General features: G+C 40.5%; 1 protein-coding gene across 3 annotated transcripts; it reads right to left on the reverse strand.

Moving 5' to 3' along the window:
• Window positions 1-57: 57 nt before the first annotated feature.
• LOC128881621 (guanine nucleotide-binding protein G(I)/G(S)/G(T) subunit beta-1) lies at window positions 58-20,036 on the reverse strand. 3 transcript variants are annotated; one of them, XM_054132868.1, is made up of 7 exons: window positions 19,533-20,036; window positions 5,111-5,593; window positions 2,897-3,042; window positions 2,512-2,805; window positions 2,034-2,235; window positions 1,710-1,926; window positions 58-1,405 (listed from the first exon to the last, which is right to left on the reverse strand). In XM_054132868.1, the coding sequence occupies exons 2-7, from the start codon at window positions 5,165-5,167 to the stop codon at window positions 1,299-1,301; spliced, it is 1,023 nt and encodes a 340-aa protein (XP_053988843.1). In that variant the 5' UTR covers window positions 5,168-5,593; window positions 19,533-20,036; the 3' UTR covers window positions 58-1,298. The 3 variants fall into 3 exon arrangements, with proteins under 3 accessions (XP_053988843.1, XP_053988846.1, XP_053988845.1); XM_054132871.1 differs by lacking the exon at window positions 19,533-20,036 and adding an exon at window positions 7,135-7,551; XM_054132870.1 differs by lacking the exon at window positions 19,533-20,036 and adding an exon at window positions 7,017-7,551.
• Between the last annotated feature and the right edge of the window lie 1,900 nt (window positions 20,037-21,936).

The following is a 21,936-nucleotide window of genomic DNA, read 5'->3' on the forward strand; positions in this document are numbered from 1 at the left end:
ACGTATAGGTTGGTCTATATAGCAGAGGTCTATACAAAATAAATAATGATACATCTATAAAAATTAATCAAAGATATTAATGCAAATTCGGCGGATACAGATACAAGAAACGATGCAATCTCCTCTGATACTTCGGTTAATTTTTTTGTTATTTTTTGCTTACGAAAAAAGAGATCGAAATTGAAAAAATAAGATAAATCAAATAGCAAAAAGAAAAAAATTAACATGATCAAGAGATAGTGACTTCTACGTCGGGGCTCGTGGATGACTCTCTGTACTTAATGGCAGATGCCGTTTGTTTACGATACTTCGCGTTTCTTGTGCAAATGTATGTATGTAGTTTCCTATGTACGTATTAATACACGTGCGTACTGTGTGCGTGTAGGTTGAATGCAATATGCGAGATTATCGTAACCTTGGCTGCTCGTCGTCGACATACGTATATGTATATATAATTTTCATGATCGTGTTTGCTTTTGTGCCGTGCACGAGCGACTGTTTTTGTTCTTTCATCGTGTCTCGCCTGGTACGACTTGCTTCGTGCGTGTCGAAAAGAACATAAAATCAACCGCCGGAGCAGCCATGTCGGCGCTTCATCGGCAGTGAACGCTCGGAACCTTTTGTTTGTAATAAAACGCTTCCAACGACACCCGACCCACGGTGGTGTCATCATCGATTTCTTGTCTCGACCCTTGAGGCAGGGAAAGATCTTCGAGGAGAAGCTGTCGAGATGTGTAACAGCACGTGCTCTTCGGAGGTACGCCGAGTGATCCTTGAGAAAGGGGAGGAGAAAAAGGAAGCGTGTACGCGACTCTGGAGAGATTTGGCTGTCAGCAGCCTTGGTGCTCCTCTCCGTCCTGCCGTTCTTCCTTTCGCCACGCTTCTTTCTCGATCATCGTTACATACATTCGAGTGTCGGGCGAACGATGTTCATACTAGAAGCGTTGGTATTCGCGAGTGATTTTATCGCCGACCTTGCCACGTCGCCAGTTCAAGTCGACGACGCGCCTCCGGTAGTCTTTTTTACCACCACAATCCAAAACGTTTTTAAATTCGCTGCTGCTGCTGTTGCTGCTACCGCTGTCGCCGTGGCCTTTCTTACTGCTCCTGTTGCTGTCTATCGTATGTCCAAATTTTCTGATCATCGTCAACTCTGGTGAACCTGGCGAGTAGTTGGCCTCCATCGAGGATACGGACACGCCGACTTCGGTGGTCAAGTGGTGGTACTTAATGCTTATACTGTATGCTGATTGGCTGCAGTTGGTTCTTTGGAGGAACGTTTTGGGGTTAACCCCAAGTTAGTTCCAAATACGCAGGAACGAGTCCCAGGAGCCTGTCCCTACGGCCATTCCATCCTCCGTAACACCCAGGCAAGATACGCGATTATCATGACCAGCAAGGATTCCTGAAAAATAAAAATGAAGCATCTCGAAAAAGTCAGTATTCCCTTCGAATGAGTGCAGGACACGTCTAGAATGCAAGGTGTAGTATATAAATAAACTGATGAGCACATATACTTGTGCAAACATTAGAGCAAAAGAAAGAAGAATATCTTCTCATAAGAGTGCATTTGCATAAACAAAGTAAAAATATTATAAGATATTAGAACAAAAAATCCACTAAAGGGAGAATGAACAGAGAGAGAAGGGCTTGAAATAAAATTTCTCTTCTCTCCTGAAGTGACTCTGCTAATCGAGGCAAGAACGCACCAGCTCTCTCGGCCTTCATAGAATCCCAAACGTTGCAGTTGAAATCGTCGTAGCCGGCCAGCAATAATCTACCGCTCTTGCTGAACCCTACGCTCGTGATACCGCAGATAATATTGTCGTGGCTGTACATCGCCAGTTCTTGATCCGCCCTAATGTCGAAGAGTCTGCAAGTAGCGTCGTCCGAACCCGTCGCGAAAGCGTATCCATTCGGGAAGAACTGTGCATGATAAAATGTATCAAATTGTTCAGATAAGAATGATGTTCTGTCACTGCTCCGGTCAAGGAAAAGATAAAAACTCGATATTAAAAAAGTCAAGCCCTTACCGTGACTGCGTTTATGTCGCTCTCGTGACCCGGGAATGTCTGCTTGCAAGTTCCCTCGCGAATGTCCCAGAGTTTTGCACTCGCGTCACATGCGCCAGATACGAATGTGCGCGTGTCTGGTGCCAACGACAGGGACATTACGTCGCCCGTGTGTCCAATGAAAGAGGTACACTGTTGTCCAGATTCTATGTCCCACAGGGCACTAATTGAGAAAAAAAATGCCATTGCGACGCGGTTCACACAATCGTACGAGCTATATAATTACCAATGGAAGGAGGAATATCCGTAGGAATCGAGTGAAAGGATCGAGGTGTATTTTTATTATACATTCGCTTTAATCTTCGTTGCCACGTTTACATGGCAACTTGCTAAACTAAATCAAATCAAGTCGTTTTCAAAAGTAATTGGAATATAGTTGATGGGAATTAGAAGCAACCGTTTGCTTGATGGAACTGAAGATGTGAAAAATGGTTCTTACCAAGTCATGTCCCCAGAACTAGTGACAATTTGGTTGTCATCATAGAATCGACAGCACGACAAGTACCCAGTGTGCCCTGGGAGTTCTCTGCTGACTCTTACATTTCCTTCCCTAGTTTTAAGACTATAGATGGAGCAAATGTTATCCAGTCCACCGCAAGCCACGTAACTACCGGATGGTGCATATGCACAGGTCATCACCCATGAGGAGCGCAAGGGAATCGCGTGAACTTTGTTGGTGGTATAACTATCCCAAACGATCAATTTTCCATCTTGCGACGCCGATACCAAGTTTCTATAAATCAAATGAAATAGAAATGATTTTTTTTTTTTTAATTTTGACACGTGAGAGTAATACTAAAATAAGATACAACAAGTCAAGTTACCTTGAATCACTGCCCCAGTGCATCGCATAAATCTTGGCTAAGTGACCACGAAGCGTGCGTCTCGTCCGCATCTGTATCCGGCCAATAGGATCCATGCCCGACGTGGCCTGGACCAACGTCGTGTCGCATGCTGCTTTTCTGGCATCCTAAAAACCAGAAAAAAAGGAAATGTATAAAATACTTCAAGTTTCACATTTTGTCTTTATATCTTATTGCCCGTGTACTTTTATCTGACAGTGTAATACAGATTCTACATAGTCCAACATCAGCCATGTTATTTTTGGGGTGTATACCAATCGGGTTGGTTAATGAGTTTCCCGTGAAAATTTCGCTCAAACACATGGTGCGCGTGCACAAATTTAGCCGACGAAAGGTCAGATGTCGTATTCGAACGAGCTACGTCAGTGAAACGAGCGAAACGTCGAAAATGCCATGAATTACCGGGGTTTAAAAAGAAATTCATGATCTGGAAAAAAAAAACGAGTTTTAGAGAGCCGATAGCACTTCAGATTGACCTTTCGAGGTAACTCGGAATGCAACAGCGTGTTCTTGCTGAGAAATTGCGTTTACGATTTACCTGAAACGACCCAATTGACAATGATTCTCATCGATGCGAGGAACGAACCTTTCCAGCGGAGTGTTTTCACGATTATTTCCCTACGGTTTAGCATTGGATAGCCGTCGAGTTGGAAAGTAAACGGCGATGAATGGAAGAAACAAGGGAATCGTTGAAATATCATCGCGGTATGTTAAAAACGTTCATTCTATTTATCGCAGCCGCGTATTACCGTGCATGCCTGACGATGCGTGTAACTTCACGCACGCTGAAAGAAGGGAGAAAGAGCGAAACATGCGGATAGAAGAAACAAGACGGAAAGCGCGCGCTAGAGAGAGAGAGAGAGAGAGAGAGGGATGGTGGCGTATTGATCAGAGAGAAGCGACGGTTATGCCGCGCCCTACCACCACCACACACCACACCACTACCACCTCCGGCTTTCCACCATACAGGGAATCCACCGATTGCCATCGATGAGGATTTTCCTCCAGCGAGAACTTCTAATTCGCGCTAAATCCTAACCGCTCGTGCCCAACAATAGCTGTCTGACGACAGTGATAAAACAAATTGATCGAAAATTGCCGGTTTTCAGAACAGTTTTATAGCCACTATGGGGAACGAAAGTTCCAACGCGAATTACTCTTTTCAACGAGGTATAAAGGAGCAGCATTGTTCGGATCTTACATGCTTGAATAGGGTAAGTGCCGGCCGGCCCAATTTTAAGGTGATTCAAAGGAGATAGAGCAGGCGATCTTGTAATACTATTTATAAAAGGATTCTATCGTGACAGCGAATATGTATTGATTTTAAAAGTTCGGACAAATGAACATGCACTGGCTTGTACGTGACACGTCGTGTGATAAGCATAATGTTGATGTAAGTAAGAGAAACGAAATGGGTAATAAATAAATCAGATTGTGTTGTAGAGTACTGAGAAGTAGCTAGGGAAAAGTGCATCAAAAATTGTCCCTCTTAAATTATGTTTAGATTTTTGTTACAACCTCTTAAGGTCGAGCACGGTGGAAAATAAAAAAAATAGCTGACTCGTTAGGAGGAGAATAGAGGTCGGTTGTTTAATGCCAAGTGCACTTCGACCCGAGAGACGCCCTAGACTTTTTTCTTTTGAGACAATACACCGCTGTTGCATGGAGAACTGTTGCTTTGTCCTCGATGTTTCATAGATTGCCAACGAACAAAAAGAATGTGTGAAACTCTTGGGTGATTTTCAGCAACGGATCAACGTGTCTGGTAAACAATATGCCAACGAAATTATTAGAAAATCAATGCGATTCTGAAATCGTGCGAAACGCAAAAGGCTAAAATCGAATGAGTCAGCCCGCTCGATGCTATCAGAAGTCACTATCGTTTACGGTTAGAGATAATTCATTGACAGGAAACTGTCGTGATAGGAAATTCCGCAGCATGCGATGAGATATTGACGTATTCTTAATAAATTTAACCAAGTTCAATGCCAAAGAAAACATATTTTCAAAATCTCTTTGACGGTTCAACTAGTGGCGATGTTACAATCTCCTGAATTGTCAAGGGATCTCCTAACTGTTTGTAGCACTTTTTAACGCGTACAGATTAGAAATAAATGGAACATTTGATCAAATATACAGGAATTAGTTTCTTTCGCGGAACGAAGACCGACTTACTCGTATGGCATTCTTCAATGCGTCCGCCTCCTGACGAAGGTTTTCGAGCTCGCTCATGATGCTCGTCTAGCGATACGCCAATCGTGTGGGCACCCCGTTTAAGGGTGGAAAGGGTGTCTCGTGAGAAGCAGGAGATCGAGAAAGAGACGGTGCAGCCCCGACGAAGCTTAAAACGTAGTTGTTGAGGGACGAGTGGCTCCTTATCTCGCTTGCCTTCTCACACGGAGGTGGTCGGGGCCCAGTGTCACGCCGTCGACGCTTCTTCCGGTGGCCAACGGAGGTCCTCGAGCTTTCCACCACCGGGAACGAGAAGAAATCTCCACCTCCAACAGATTCCAACGGCCTTTTCCAGTCCTTCTCTCTGATCTGCTGCTGTCGCGGCTTCCGTTTCCGCCGCTACCACCGGAATCAGAGCCAGGCCACCGCTGACTCTCCCGCCCCTCGCGCCAGCTTCGACACCTCCTACGGAGACCGTTGCCACCCCTAGAACAAATTCATAAATAATTACTATTTTACATATTTATTGGGGGAGAAAAGGCGATTGTTGGACTCAAATTGCAAAATCTAGATAATTCCAAAAATGAATCTTAACTAAAAATAACCATCTACGTGGTTATTTTTAAGCTTAAAATTTGAACAATTCTGTTTTTAAGCATTTTATTCATTCGACACTCTCTGAAGTTTCAGAGAGTTAAGTAAAATATAGGAAATTACGTGGAATTATTCAGATTTGAATCGCAACACGAAATTATATACTGGTGGTTACGAGGTTGTAACTATCTACAATAGTTACAACCTCGTTAATTTTAAAAAATAATAATAATTTTTCACTACTAAAACTACCGAGATCAACACATATTTATCATACATACAACTGTAGCGTCATAATTAAAGGAAGGAAAAACAAAATAATTTATCATTAAAATGAATTCTGTATTAAAATAATTGTCCTCCAATTTTATGGTAAATTATTAACAATTCAATGATATTAAGAAGTACGAAGTACATGGGTCAAATTGACCGTCTCGGTAGATTCAGTATTAAGAAATAACTAGTAGTTGACGTAGCATTTTTTCAGAAGTGTTATAATCTTAAGGTGCACGCACTACACGTAACAATGCTACGATAACTAATACGTTTTTACAGTTCTATTTTCATCCAACTCGGCACATTCGTGTCACGGACACATTTTTTCGTTTGTGCATTACCGGAGCACCATTAATCATCCACCGCTAGATAAAAACAAACGTTGCTCTCGGTTGCAACGGATATCAACCGTTGCTTGCCTATTCTTAACTTTTGAATTCACTCGACCTACTCTGTGAGAAAAATGTTTTCGAATCACCTCCGCGCGAACATCGTGGTAAACGCTAGCTATTTTTACCTAACGAAACGATTGCGTCCGAATTACGGCTAATCTACGATATTTCCGGAAACACGTTCAAAAAGCGTAAATGTTCCGGGAAACTCCAACTCCATTGTCTTCCTATCGATATCGAATACATACTTAAGCATATTTCATCGACTCGGCGGAACCCGCTTTTCATTCCAGGCGATTAATTACGAATAGTGATAAATAGTGATCAACTATTCCCCAATAAGTTTAATTTTTCAACCTCCAACGGAATTCGGTGGGCAACGAGCGTCCTTCACCTCTAAAAGGTCTCACAACCCGAGGAATCCGAGGGTTGTCGATCTAACGCAAGGTGTTCTCATTTTCCGGAACCAAGGAAATCGCACGGCGCATGAGCAATCACAAAACTGAACACAATACCGGGTGACACGGCTAAAGATAATCCATCACCCTCCGAAACTGATATGTCCTGAAGCGTATCCGATAAGCACTAGCAGAAGTAACGAGAAATGGAGCGAATCGAAGGAAAGAACGAAAAGTTTCAACGCTTACACGCTCCGTCCGTTTTGAACTGTCGTCAGAGCGTCATGGGTGTCGAGCGAACATAACCTCTCTGGCAGCAACGTTCCTGCGGTGGGCACAGAGCACTCTCTCTAAAACTGACTCGTACCGTCAGATTGCGCAGCCTGATGAAACGCCGGAAATTTCCCGCAAAGATGTCCAAGCAGAAAGACGAAAAGTAGCAATTCTCTACTAGAGAAGGTGTACACGTATGCACACATACATGGAATGATGTAATGCCACCATTGGTGCGAGTTCTCTTTTCATGCCGCGTTCACAGTCCAGTCTCTCTCGCACTACCACCCTCCTATATCCCTCGTCTCACTCTGACGTTCGCACTGTACACCCTACTCTCTCTTTCGCTGTCTCTTCGTCTGTTGCTCGCTACGCTAGGCAAGGGCACGCGCCAGCGAATCAGCGTGCGTTCGTCTCGACCACATTCGCGCGGATACGTTTGAAATTTTTTAACACGACACGGAACACACGCGTTGTAAACTGGACGATACACGTTTCTCGGACGCGGTTTCGAACCACACCCAAGGAGGACGTGGTTTCGAGAGAAGACCGCCTGGGTGGATGAAACCAACAAGGGAAGGGATAAAGCGACACTGGCGCCACGGCGCCCGCGTACCGGCTGACTACCGGTGTCGCCAGGACGCCATTGTTGAGCGTGTGACAGGTTGCCGTTCGGGGCTGAAATTTCTTGGTGAATTATTTCTAGTGTATATAGATTGCAATTGCTGAATATTCGGTACTATTCGAGTAGTCTAATACTCGAATGATCGAATAATGTCCGAATGCAGGATTAACTAAACGTACCCGTAACACTCAACTGGCTAGTTGGCCAACACACTTGGTAATCTGTTAGAAAAACAATAGATGAAATTTGTGTTACCGAGCTTCGTATGTACTAGTAGATGTATTCCAACGGGCCAACAGGTAGAGACCTAGATTATTAACCTATGTAGATTCATTCTAATATCGTCATATTACAAATACCGTAAAACCTAAAGCATAACAGTATAATTTCTACTCACGTTAGAACCACATACAACAAAGTATGTCATTTCTAATATTGATTAATCTCACGGACAGTGACTAGAAATATGTGTTCGCACGTAACAGTTTAACCAAAACAGAGCCGGTGTCAGGGAAGTATTTACGACCGTATGACCGGTGAGACGTACGTAGGATGTTCATAATCCTACACCATCGGTCGATAATATGTTCAAATAAAATTCTCATTAAATTTAATGTATTTTCTAAATTATGATTGTATCACATTTTCAATACAACATACTCCTACAGCACTTGGGCAATAAATGTGAGAAGAATTTTTTGATATTAAATGCACACTATTTGGTTCATTCTACAGACAAGATTCTAGAATAAGTTTCCAACGACTCTACTATGTGTTATTCAAAGTTTACCAGGCGTTTCAAACATTCTACCACTTTCCTAGACGCAGATATTAAAACCATCCTCGCATAGAAGCAACCCAGTTACAAAAGTCCAACACACCCTCTGAAAAATTCGCAATCATACCAACTGAGCATCTCCGAGTACTACATTGAAATCTGCAACCGTATTCTCGCCGCTCAATCTTCATAGACAGAAAAGATCCGAGGAATGTGTAATTAACGAAGTAGAGCGCGCTTACGAGATTCAACATAGAAAAACTCTCCGTCCTAACGCGTTCGACCTACATTCCGATTATCGCCCTTATCGAGGAAGAAGCAGAGGAATGATTCCCATGTAATATCTGTGCGAATCGTCTGGCTCTGTCGTTCTTGAGGCATTCGAGGCTGGTGGGGAGGGAGGGCTTGTGGACCTATCTAACAGAAGACTCCTCTCTATCATCGGGAACCCTAGGCCTTCCTACACGCGTTCCCGGATGCACGAATGGGAGCAACAGTTGAACCACGCGGGTCAACGTCCAATACGATCTATCTCGCTCTCTCTTGCACTTCCCATCTGTCTCGAGTCGGGTGTATACAACCGCGAGGCTGCCAAGTACCTCGCACCAAGTGTGCACTTCGACCAAGTCCCTGGCACGGCCCAACGATCTTTTACAGCTGCGAAAAAGAATGGGAGAAGCCAGCAAAGGTCTACTTAATGTACAACGTGCCGACGGTTGTCGTCGTACGCCTGTTGGTTGGCTGCACCTGCCAAGAATCGGTTCCAATGAGTGGGTCGGCTATATCCCTGTTTCTGGTATAAGCCTCCGTGTTTACCTAACCGTCGAGTTTCGGTATCCCGACAACAAGGTTTCCCTTTCGAGGGATTCCCTGGATGTCGGAGAAACGGCGCGACACCTCGATACCACTTGTATTCCTATTGTTTCGATGCCTGTTCCTTGAGAAATTGCGCCAATGTTTCTACGTTAAAGGAAAAATTTCTATATACTAAAAGTTTACACGAAATTTCTAAAAAAACTTGTTTTCCTGCTGTTACGTTAAGTTGGAATATCCCATTCGATATCGTACAAACTCTTTTATCTTCTAGAAATACCATAAGCTTTTTATGTCTTCTAGGGTACCCTACCCTCTCCACACTTGGACTAAATTCAAGAAACTTCTATCGCGCGATCTAGGGCTGCAGTGGGACGAATAATCGAATGTAAAATGCGATCGGATAGATATTAATTACAAAGTATTCTTAGATAAAGCGACTTCGTTACCGTGTGCTGGTTCTGTCTAAAGAATGATATACTAGTATTACAGCTGATGACTGCAATTCACATCAGCACGACCTACTTTTGAAATGCGTAGAATCGGAGAGGATCAGCTTCCAGTAGCAGCAGCAAGTGTTTGGCTTTTAGTCGTGTTAATAAACGCCTCGACGTTTAAAGCGAGAACAGCCCGTAAGCATAGGCCGAGAATTTCTCGCGATCGGTCACGATCGATTTCGCAGCGTCCAGTTGGGAAATTTACCTCGCGGATATTCGACGTTCGCGAGGAAACACTTTCCATGAGAGTCTTGCGACTTTTGGCACACGGTCTCGGAATAGGACGCGTATAAAGAACACGTTTGCTTAAAATAAGCCGTGACGCAAAGGCGATCGATCTATCAATCAATCTGCAAACTGCACCGCAAAGAGAAACACTTGTTCGCTTTGTTCGAGGCCTTCTCCCTTTGAAAAGTATCGATCGCGAAGACGAACATAAATTGTACTCCCTGCTCGCGGCAAGCCCATGGAAACGAATCTAATCCTTGCCAGGGCTGACAATGGGACTTGGCCGAGTCCCGTGTATTCGCACAGTTGATAACATTTTGATAGTTGACTATTCTAATATTTGCTCTCCAATATTTCGTTCGCTATTCGACTATCTGAATATTTGAATTATAGGATTTTGATTAATGGGTCAATCGAGACCTGAACTAGAATGATTAATACTATAGTTTGCCTACAACGTGAACTGTTTGTGTAGCAAGAAATATAACCAGATTGAATATTCATAGCGTAAGAGTGGTGTACCAGTTGATATCCGTTAAATGTTTTTCTATGTAGTGATAAATTAAAAAATATAAATTTCTAGATTTCTATTATAAAATGAATTTATGAATTTCTAAATATTTACATCTTATATTTCTAAAAAAATACCAACTATATCGGTAACCACAAAGAATATTCATTTTTACTTTCATGGGTGAATGAATCCCATCGAATAGTTTATTAAAATAAAATCGTGTCGCGATAAATCATCCCTAGAGTGATCGTTTCGATAAGAATTTATTGGAATAACGCCCAAGCCAGTGGCAAGGATATGCTATCGTATGGGGAAAAGAAGGGATACCTGGCGGAGGGGTAACACGGGGATTCGATCGATTCTTTCCCTCGAGGAAAACATTGTTCCAAGCGTGTACGGATCTTGCCACACGAACGTTAACGCGTGTGCGTACTTAGAGATCAAGTCGATCAAGAATTCCGAGGGCTGAAACACGACCGCGCAGGATAAAGAGTTAACCTAAAATTCGTGCATTCCCCTTGGTCTCTTAACATCTACTGACGAGACATAGGGATGGTTAGAGGGGTGAAAAGAGGTTATATAGGGTTGACGAATCCCAAGCGAGGCAGAGTGGATCGGTGGATACATTGCGGAGAGACGACGGCAGGTGAATGACGTCAGAAGGCGTATCGTGACGTCAGAAAGTAACCTGAATACGGGACTCCTGAGACTGGGATTTTCTTCCTATGATCTCCGACTTTGTACAGACTTCTGCTTAAGAATTTCAATCTCTCGGCGACTGATTCACCTCCTACGTTTTTAGCTCCTTATAAAATAATAAAATGCTCGTATCGCTTGTTTCTAATCAATTCCTCAACGAACGACTTCCTTCCGCTTCGACACCCAACGCTTATCTTTTCTGAAGCCACAGTTTCGGTGTACTGGAAAAAAGGATAAATAAAAATTAATTACATCATCTACATTTTCAAAATTATTGAATCGACAGTTGAATCGTTATTTGGTCACTATGAAATATATTAGTCTATAATTCAAATTCTGGTTTTAATCAACAAACAAAGAATAAACAGTTACTCGAAATTTCTATCTATAAAACAGAATATTATTCATCTCTGATACAGTATCGTGTTTGACGATTAACGAGCAATAATCAAGAAAGCAAAGAATGGGCTTAGAAGAAAGCTCAATTTCGATGGCATCGACGTAAGCACGAGGATGCAAGTCCGCGTTAAGAAATTAATCCGCGAACAGACCGTTTTGCTATTTTTACGAATCACTGTGACGTCAAAAGCAGAGAGCTAAACGGGCAGTTGAATGTTTGGATTATCCAAGAATCCAGAAGGCTCGTAGACCAGCTTAAAGGAAATTAGACACTCGTAAATAGAGAAGATACGGTTGCACGACTATCCTAATCCAATCACTATCGCTGCGTTGCCTATTATATTTCTCTCAATCGCGTTTCTATATAGATGGGAAATCCTTCTAACGCTTCAATAAAAGCCTATCAAGAAAAAGCTTACTTGTATCGACTAAAACTTCTATAGAATCTCTTACTAATCGATTATATTCGATCTTCAAGGTTTTCCTATAAGATTGCAAAAAAAAAAAAACCGAGTAAAATTTCGATTACTGCAAGCTCGATTATTGCATGAGAACCTCGATCGTTGCATGGTGTCGGCAAGTGGAGGGAATGGTCGCTAAGCAGCAAATAAGGTTGAGGGTAGTAGTAGGGATGTGCTATGTAGAGCTGCTCATTTGATTGGTTATCTTGATTATTACAAAAACGATCGTGGCACTGGTTTTCTATAATAAGCTAGGCTTCGGTGTAGTCACGATGATCTATAGAAGACACTAGACCGCTTGTTATTTTCATTATTTTGTATTTTTTCACGATATTATGTTTGTTCGAGAACCACACGTTCAAAAAATCAAGATTAATAATCACCTAACATAGATTCATGATTTTATATCAACCTATAAAGTTTTAGTGTCCGCGAAACAATGCAAAATGTATCCTCTCTTTTTATATCTATGCAAACGATTACTTCCATTTCAATTTTTTTTTTACATATTTGCTTGCGACGGGTTGTAAAACAGCTGCTGATGAATTTTAACCATGTGCCGTGACATAAACACTGTGTTTATATATTCCAAATACTTTTCTTTTTTACTTCTGTTTTGTATTCCATTCTGTTACGACACAATAGAGACGTTAAATAAAATAAGTTAAGTAGGATACGACGAAGTAATAACCGACGTCGTTATGACTGAAGAAAGGGGTTTTAAAATATGCTTGACTGTTATCAAATAATTCCACAGCCGCCACACGGTAGCAAAGTGCAAATGAACTAATCTAATCTAGAAAACAGACTGATTATATCTCTTCAAGAATAAGAAAAACATCTGAAAAGTTCCTCTGCAGCTAGAATTAACACTAATAGCACCGAGGTTAATATCTATGGTACATACAACTATATCTTTGTAATTAGAAGGAAGATGAGCAAACTAATTGGGGCAAATTCGAGCAACTTGGTAATTTTACGACAAGGAAAAGTGATATGCGTTGGATTTCTTATCTATCCGGATAAACATATCAAACCGACTTTTTTCCCACCAGTTTATGTCCTCTGTACTCAACGTATACATGCCACTTTTCCTTCCAAGAATAATTCAGCTCGGTGATTCTGTCGCCCGGGGTTCAACTTGAACCCACGCAGTCGGCGATATGTACTTGTGCCTTTAAAATCAACAACCCTTTCTCTCGCTGGCGCGTTTTCTACTGGCTGGTCTACTGAACAAGCAAAAGAAGGGACAACTTATGGGGAGCGAGGGGGACGTGTATATAACAGGACGTGACCCCGCAATGGAGAGGAGGGTTGGAGGGTGACAGGAAGTAAGGGAAACAGGGGTTTGCTAGTGGAATACATCATTGGCATTGCTTTCGCGTTGGCTAAGTACTCGGCGACCTACTAACCGTCCTGCGAAACGCGATCATCATTAGCGACAGAGATGGGCGAAATTTTCACGTCCCATAGTCATTTACCCGTTATTTAGATAACCTTTCGTTCATCAAATGTGAAAGTTAACTTGAAGAATGAATTCTAAATGGGATTTTCTTTTTTCCTTTAAGCGACACAATAACCAAAGTTTTACCCGATTTTCATTTAGAGATCGTGTTATCAATCTAAAAGGCGCATTTTGCGTTTGTAACACACGCTGTTATCATCGAGGATTTCGACCGGTTCAAACGGAAGATAAGGACTATTTACACACATTGGATTACAGAGTGTTTGCTGAACTTTTACCGCAATCACGAATAACGTTTAAACGTTTCATTTGAGGAAACAAAGTGCATACTTTGAAATATTACTCACGGGACTAGAGCTTTGCCGACGGAGACTTTGATGATACTTTGAGGAATGAGTTTAGAGGTCGTGCAACGGCTTTCTGTCGAATATTTCGTTTCAAAGGGCATTTTTGTAAACAAGTACAATTTTATATACATATAACAGTATCTTAAAGACAGGAAGCAATCTCTATTTTGCTGTATAATAGCGTGAGATTGTTTGCTTTTAGTTTTTTCTCTGGACTGTTTTTGTATCGACATAACTAGACTGCGAAAGTTTATGCATTTATGACTAGTGTAAACGTGTAAATATATAAAAAGATGTGCACAAATGCGTACACGGAATATCAGAAATAAAATACATGTTACAATATTTATAAGATAAGAAATATTCTTTTGGAGTCGTTTATCTGTATCTGGAAAGTTACAAATCTTCATAAACATCCACAGTTTAATCAACAACATAAGGGAAGGCTATCTACATTGGTCCATTCCGGACATTTTCATAAATTGCAATATTTTCGACAGATTGATCAAAGATATCTTAGTGTTTATCATTTTACTGCAGCCTGATACACATAGAATGACAATTAATAAAAATATTTCCCATTCATATGTTAGGGGTATTACAACAAATCCAATCTAAAAAACTTTTCCTTATTCGCAACGGATACTCCATATTCAGATAAGCTTCTAATCGTACAAAATAAGATAAAATTGAATTTTATAATCCAGCTGTAATTCGTCTAGATAAAAATTGGTCTACTTCTGCTATCTTTGTTAAAGGTGGTCAAGATTTAATTCATAACATTTGTCCTACGATACAACCATCGATTGTTGATGATCACTTATCGCGTCCACGATTTCGCGGTTATCTGTCGTATCTGTGAGTCACTTGTGGTCGAACCCAATCGATTTCTCCCCGATCAAGGGTGCAGCCACCGACACTATCGCTGGGTGCATCTCTCGAGTGGAACGTCAGCAATTGAGCAGAAGACACCACTTGTCTTCGAGACTGCGACGACTTTATATTTCGAACCAATTAAAGACGATTAAGACAGCTGCCACTGCAATTGGCCGACCAATCGCGTCGCGAAGCGCATAGTGCTCTGGCTAGCCGTCTTTTTTATACTTTGCCAGTACCAGAACCGACACAACTGCATTGTTTATCTGTAAGAAAACCAATCCTATCTCTGACACGTTTTATGGGAAGTCACCGTAGCTTATTTTATAAAACTTATAAAACACTAAAGTTTGACTCATGAACTTCAACCTTTTTTCCAAAATTACTCAATCATTAACAATTCTTTTACCGCAATATTTGAGGGCAATTATTAAAATAAAAAATTAATTTGATCGATAAATCAGTCTATCCCTCCGTCTAATTGGAAGAATATAGTTGTATGTATAATAGGTATGCATTTGAATTCGGTAGTTTAGTGTTAATATTAATTTGTGTACTTTTAACATAAGTGATCACGTCTAGGAATAGTGCAAAATTAAATTCTATCTATTTTATTGGGGTTTCAGGACTTTAAAAACAACTTTCTGCTATAGTCGTCGAATCTAAAGTAACTCTAGAGATCTCAGTACCGTGATCGTCGCTGAATTTTAAGTAAAAAATCTTATTGGTATTACAATGTGTACCATTTTACATTTCCAAAAAGGATATATAAAGAGCTGAAGAATTTATTCATGAACCGATATGTTATCAATACCTCAAGGTTCAACGAGATCTGACCTAAACAAAGACTGTCGAGTTACCGCGTAACATCCAATGGCGACTAAGAGTTACCTCTTAAATGACGAGGGTTAATTTTGTAAAACAATTACGTATATTCTCACTTTTCTCGTTATAAAATGTCGAGAATGGTCTGTCGCTGCCGATACTACAAGTTGGACAGCAGGTTTTACACGTATTTTATTCGTGAAACGGGACCAATTAGGGTATAAAAGATAATTGTTCAACTGCACGACATGTACGATAATAATTATTTAAAATTACCAACCGAAAAGTAATCATAGAGTTTAGGATGGTGCTAAACACAGTTGTTATAATATGTACGACGAATTGTAAACAATTTATCGTACGACGTACACGTTATTACAAGGGTGTTCAAGAGTATTCTATGACTGCTTTGTTTTATAGACTAATGTTTCGAAGGCAACTGTAATAAAAAATATGGAAACATTAATAGAGGTTTATTGAGACTTTAAAATTGTCTTCCTTGTTTCTGTTATACTGATCACATGAAAAGCACGTCCGGTATCAGATTTATCGAAACGGAATATTTTACCAAGAGGGATTGCAAAACTGCTGGTTAATTTCGCAAGATCACGGCTATTCCGCTTCCTGTGACGTTCATTTTCTCCGCTTGATTCATTGACAAAAGTAAACAATGTAGTCGCAAAGCCGCAAGAATGAAAAACACTGCAACGATAACGAACTAACGTTTGCGTGTGATTTTAGCAATTTGTTTTTCCCTTTTGGGATCAATCACTTTCAAATTGATTCGAGGTGTAAACATTATTTCCGTGGTTCTCAGAAACTCGACACCAGTGGTTTCCAAACTTTTCCAAAGGCGGCTTCTAAAAAAAGAAAAATGTCTGAGCTCAGTGGTCATAAGCAAACAGTTTTCGACAAGTTTCTCTTAATTAATTTAAAATTAAGTTAAATTTTGGCATTAATACATAAATGATATTTATCACACTATATGTATAATATATAATAGTACAAAATAGAAAATGATAAATATCCACATAACACGTTCATATAATTACTTTGAAAGGAAATTTATAAATGGGAACATTTATTAAACGAAACATGTAGTATATTTAACTTTCTGAAGGACACAGGTGCGCACGTTTAGTTTTTAAGTTATTTGAAATGATGTAATTGTAAAAAAATTGGAAGATAAATATAGCCGATAACATCGTTGATAAAACATTTCAGAAAATGAGAGGGACTATCCAAGTGATTAGTTTCAGGTCCCAATCAGTCTTGATTCGCCACTGGCCCCGCTAATAGTAATTATAAAATGTATCCCGATGATGAAAGTGTCATATTTTTGGAGAACACGTGTACTCGATGTACAAAGAGGCTGGGCGGTATTTTTATCCCGCGGATTCACGTTTTTGCAAAAGTGGCGCCGCGCTGCTTATACCGACGGTTTGTTTTTGCACAAATTTCGACCTCGTCACATTATGCAAGACACCTTTTATTGTACTCGTGTCGTGAGATAACTCGCGCAAGCTGGCTCGTGGTTAAACAAATGTCAACAACACCAATGTCGCGCAAAAATATTTCCCGCCGTTCTTATCGTTAATTTCTGGATGTGAGTCACGTTAACATCGCACAATTCTCTGAAATAATTACGATACGTAACACGGAACGGTGGCTACGTGATCCAAAATGAAAGATTCGAACGTGTAAATGGAAAAACCCAAGTTGGTTACAGTTAGGAGAACGAAACGTTCAGTTCAAATATTTTGAAATCTTACATTTCTGGTTCTCAATAGAAATCCACTCGTATAGAGCTTCAAGACTTCCGGGGACAATAAATACTTTGCAAATAACTTTTTCACGGAATTATCGAATGCGACATAACGTTACAGACGTCAAGTTAGAGATAAAAAGTCGTGTCGGTATTTCAAGGTGCGCAGTTCTTGAACGAATACGTGATGCCTGATAAAGCTTAGAAATCTATTCATGGACCCATACAGCTATCAACGCTTTGAGGTTAAACAAAATCTATCATAAATAAAGATTGTCATTTTTCGGTCGCCAATCGAGTGCAAAGGGTTAAATTGATATCTACGAAACTTGGCCAGGTTCTTGATTTTTAATCAAATTTCTATGTCGCTGTGTTATGATTTTTCAATAATCTATTTCTATTTCTTTATCTTGTAAGTAATAGTATTATGAACATAAATATTAGGATATCGATAATCAATCTGTTGTCTATCTTAATGTTTTCTAGAAAATCGTATAAATATTAAAGGGGATATACACAACCTGTGAATTACAAAGCGGTATTGTTCATTTATAACACGTATCCGAACTAATATTTGACTAGAATTTCTGAACGTCTAACTTGTGCAAATATTAAAAATTAACGCCATTACCGTTCATCCTGCAATCCCGTGTGTCCTACGCGTGTCTAACAAGGGGGAGACACGGGTGCGGAAATTGCTTTTGGAATGAAACTAGGTGGAAGTTACAGGACACGCCTAGTATTACTGAATCCTAAATTGTTTTGGCAGAACCAGCCTCTGTTCTCATAAATAATTACCATTTACTTCTAGACCATACGAGAACAAAACACTTTACAACCCCCTTCTCCTGGCATTTTTTAACCAAAAATAAATTATTTCTACGTTATTTACGGATCTGTGAATTAATTAGTAGAGTAAGATAGATAGAGCAGGGGTATAGGATACTTAATTTGTTTTTAGACTTGGAGAGTTACGCAATAGTTTTAAATAAAAAAAAGGGAAAAACTGCAGGGAATTTGTATAAATATAAGCAAATATAAATGTAGCAAGCCTTACGAAACTATTATTTCTAATTTCAATTAACAAAAGTCAAAGTAGGTAGTGGATATACCTAAGATAATATTACTTTACTAAAGAATAAGTTTGATCAAAACCTGAAATATAAATAATAAAGTAATAAATGAAGTAATCTAATTTGTTCATTTTATCATCTCAGGGTATGCTCGACTTTTATCATTCAGAAGCGTGCGTTGTTACTTTAAAAACAGTATATACTCTAAAAAAAAACTGGTAACGCTACCTAAAGGAAATATAAAAAGAATAGGTACGAAAAAAATTGGCCTCGACGTATGTTTACAATACATTACGTATGCAACGAGATTTATCCTATTTGAATTTGCAATAACTTAAACACGTTGACTATTCGTGTTCATTTATTGAAAAATAATGTTCAACGATAAGTTTGAGATCGTTCGTCATACGATATACTGTACGTGACGATATGTAGCAATTTAATAATTAACGCCACTTACTCTACGTTCTCGTGCACAGGGAAATTAAGACTTCGGAAAAACTGACACTTGACAAGCAGCCGACCTAATAAATACGAAATGCAGGTGAGCATTAACAGATAATGGAACACCGACGCTCGCACTGTGAATTAATGGCTATTGATCCCCTATGTAAATTTACAGTAATCTCAGATATCACCGGGCACCCAGAGGTTCTGTTAAAAGGCGGTACGTCGGCAATAATTTCGTGACCGCTTGCCACGCTCGTTAACAGCATCCCGTCTCTCGGTTACTTTTATGCCGTGAAAATTCTTGAACAAGGAAAGTTCAGCTTAAGCAGGAAGAATCTCATTACCGCCGGAATCTGACTCATGAGCCAAGTCGATAAAACTTTCGATCGTCGAGATTACAGAGGGGCTCGGGCCGAAAATATTTCCAACCGGAACAGTGTAAAATATTATCGCGGGACAACCGACCGGGAGAAATACAGTCTCGGTGTTAAAATAACCGCGATGACGGAACGGGAAAATTTGACAGCGTAGCCTAGGTGGCCGCCATGTTGCTTGCTCGTATCGAGTCGAAGGGCCGGCCAGGGCCGCCGCTTGCAAAGTCGTTTTGCTTCCGAACAAAAATGTAAAAAAAACAACGACGAATTGTCGCAGAGAAACGATCGTGATCGTTATCGTACCTGGAGCTCCCTAACGGAGCTACGATTGCCAAAATTCCCGGCTCGATGTATCGGCCTCTTTCTTCCACGAACTGCACCTCTCTCGCTCTCTCCCTCCTGCTGCGGCGGGCCTTCTTCCTAGCCTCGATCTCTCACATCGATGACTGTGCACTTTCCTTTTCACACGTCTCCGTCTCGAAACACCGTGTCGAGGAACAGAGCGAAAACTCTCACTCGACGACAACGACGACGCCTAACGACCGAGACGAGTCTCTTACCACCACGGGACTATCTCACGACACCACCGCGACCGCCACTTCTTTTAAGGTTAACCTAGTCACTACGTGTAATAGAAGGACACGAACACGAGCACAGCGTATAACGCGATGTGTTTACGACAAGACGAATGACACCGGCGTTTAGGCGATTGTTTTCATGGATTAAAAAACTACTACACGAAGCGAGCGGAGCTGCTGTTGCTGCTACTGCTGCTGCTTCACGGCTCTGGCGGGCGGCAGGGCGGGGCTCCGTGCTTCGAGTCCCGTAGACCCCGTACACCCCGTAAGAAGTCGCCGGTACACGAACATACCCGAACACCGGTGGCGTCTCCTTCGCCTGATTTCACATCCCGCCATTTTCAAATTACCAACAACTGTCGGCGATTTCTAACGAATATTTATAAAAGAACTACAGCGAAATATCGATTAAACGGATTACGGAATTAACAGGGAATCTTTATCATCAAATTATATGCCTCTCGATTATTCTATTATATAATTATCTGGGAGATCGTATTGCTGGAACATATTAAAATAGAAGGTTATCCAGTATCGCAGCTTAGTAAACTGATAACTGCCACCCAAATGAAAGCTATGCATAAATACAAATATGTATATTAACTAAAAAGTATTCTTACTGGAAACATTGAAAATATATCTGAGAGCTAAAATAAAAGAATATACAAGAAACTTCGAAGCATTCTCTACTGATTCTAGAATATTGCATTTTTAATTTATTCTTATCTTATCTTAGCATTTAGTTCAAATCTATTCATATATCATTCATGTATGAGTATGCATCTACGTGTTAAGGAATGTTTTTTCTGCTGTCATATTTTTGTTTGTTTACGTATATCTCCTAAATCATTAAATAATGTTTTTTGTGCCATATTTCTAGAAAGGAATAAGCTACAGTAGCGCTACTTTCTCATTTCATTCTCAATTGATAACGTTGGAAATGACACGGAAATGGTAAGAGAGCTTACCAGCTACAGATTTTTGTAACGGCAGAACCATTTTGATGTATCCTACGATTTAGATAAAATGTTGCACGTTATTTTATGTTTAATTTATTCTGACAACATTAGAAACCATCGTACTTATTTGAATAATCTACGAAACTATTTCTATTTACTAATACATTGTAGCAGAAACGTCCCTTGTCACACACATTTTCACCCATCAGCCGCTTTCGTTGCGGGAGCCACCGTCATAAAGTCTACAATGACGGTCGGGTATTGTTGTGGTTGTTGATTGTTTCTACTAGCGAGCGGATCACCCTGCTATGCGCGTATAATTCATCGTAAATATAGCATGAGTTTAGGGCTTAGGGTATCTTCTATGCTATATATGCTATAACGTGGAGTGTCCTCTCCTGCGTCGATTCCTTCCCGTTTTCGACTTTCTCTCCTCTATGTTCCTTCGCCGATGAGCTCGCTCGTGCAATGGGCGGCCATCTATCGATCTATCGTTAGAATGGTGGATCGATAAGAGGAATGGCCTCATTATCGTTCGGGAATGATGGTTCCCGAATCTCGACTTTACTCCGGTGACTTGTCGCTCTGAGTATGGCAGTTTGTGTCGGGACTACTGAACAAGACTCGTAAACGAATTTATTGTTAAATAGACTTAGAATCACAGGTGGTCCCGCTACAATGCTTATCATATCTGATTTCGATAAATGGATTTGCAAAGAGAGATAAAATATCAGTAGGGCAAAAATCTATGCAAACATAACTTTTCATTAAGAACCTAAAAAGATAATTCCAAAAGTGACGCGATGATGAAAATAAATTTGTGTATCGACCTCTTCCTATGCTCCGTCGATGTCGGTAAATGTGAGAATATTTCGACTTGTGTCAAATGGTAACAGTGCGTAGGGAAAGGATAGACACCGTTATGCCAAAATGGTAACGTCGCATATGTATCGATTTCACGTTAGCAGCCCTCGGTAAGCACCATCTCATACGAACTGCCTGAACTAAATTTGTTATCCTGCGTGCTCTGCTATTATCCACAAAATGACGGAACTCGTCTTTGGGAATGTTTTCACGATTTTTCGCTTTTCGTTCTCATATTAGCATATTTTGGGTTGAATGAGGACTCATTCGAAAGAGAAAGGTCCAACGAAGGGTGTTCTAGTCATC

The sequence above is a fragment of the Hylaeus volcanicus genome, chromosome 8, assembly GCF_026283585.1.
Source record: "Hylaeus volcanicus isolate JK05 chromosome 8, UHH_iyHylVolc1.0_haploid, whole genome shotgun sequence".
Classification (NCBI taxonomy): Eukaryota; Metazoa; Arthropoda; class Insecta; order Hymenoptera; family Colletidae; genus Hylaeus; species Hylaeus volcanicus.

Coding starts and splice junctions, on each gene's coding strand:
- LOC128881621 (XM_054132868.1), bottom strand. CDS start 5,167: ATGAGCGAGCTCGAAAACCTTCGTCAGGAGGCGGACGCATTGAAGAAT. Junction 3,043..5,110: donor CATTGAAGAATGCCATACGA/GTAAGTCGGTCT, acceptor TCTGGTTTTTAG/GATGCCAGAAAAGCAGCATG. Junction 1,927..2,033: donor GCGACATAAACGCAGTCACG/GTAAGGGCTTGA, acceptor TATCATGCACAG/TTCTTCCCGAATGGATACGC.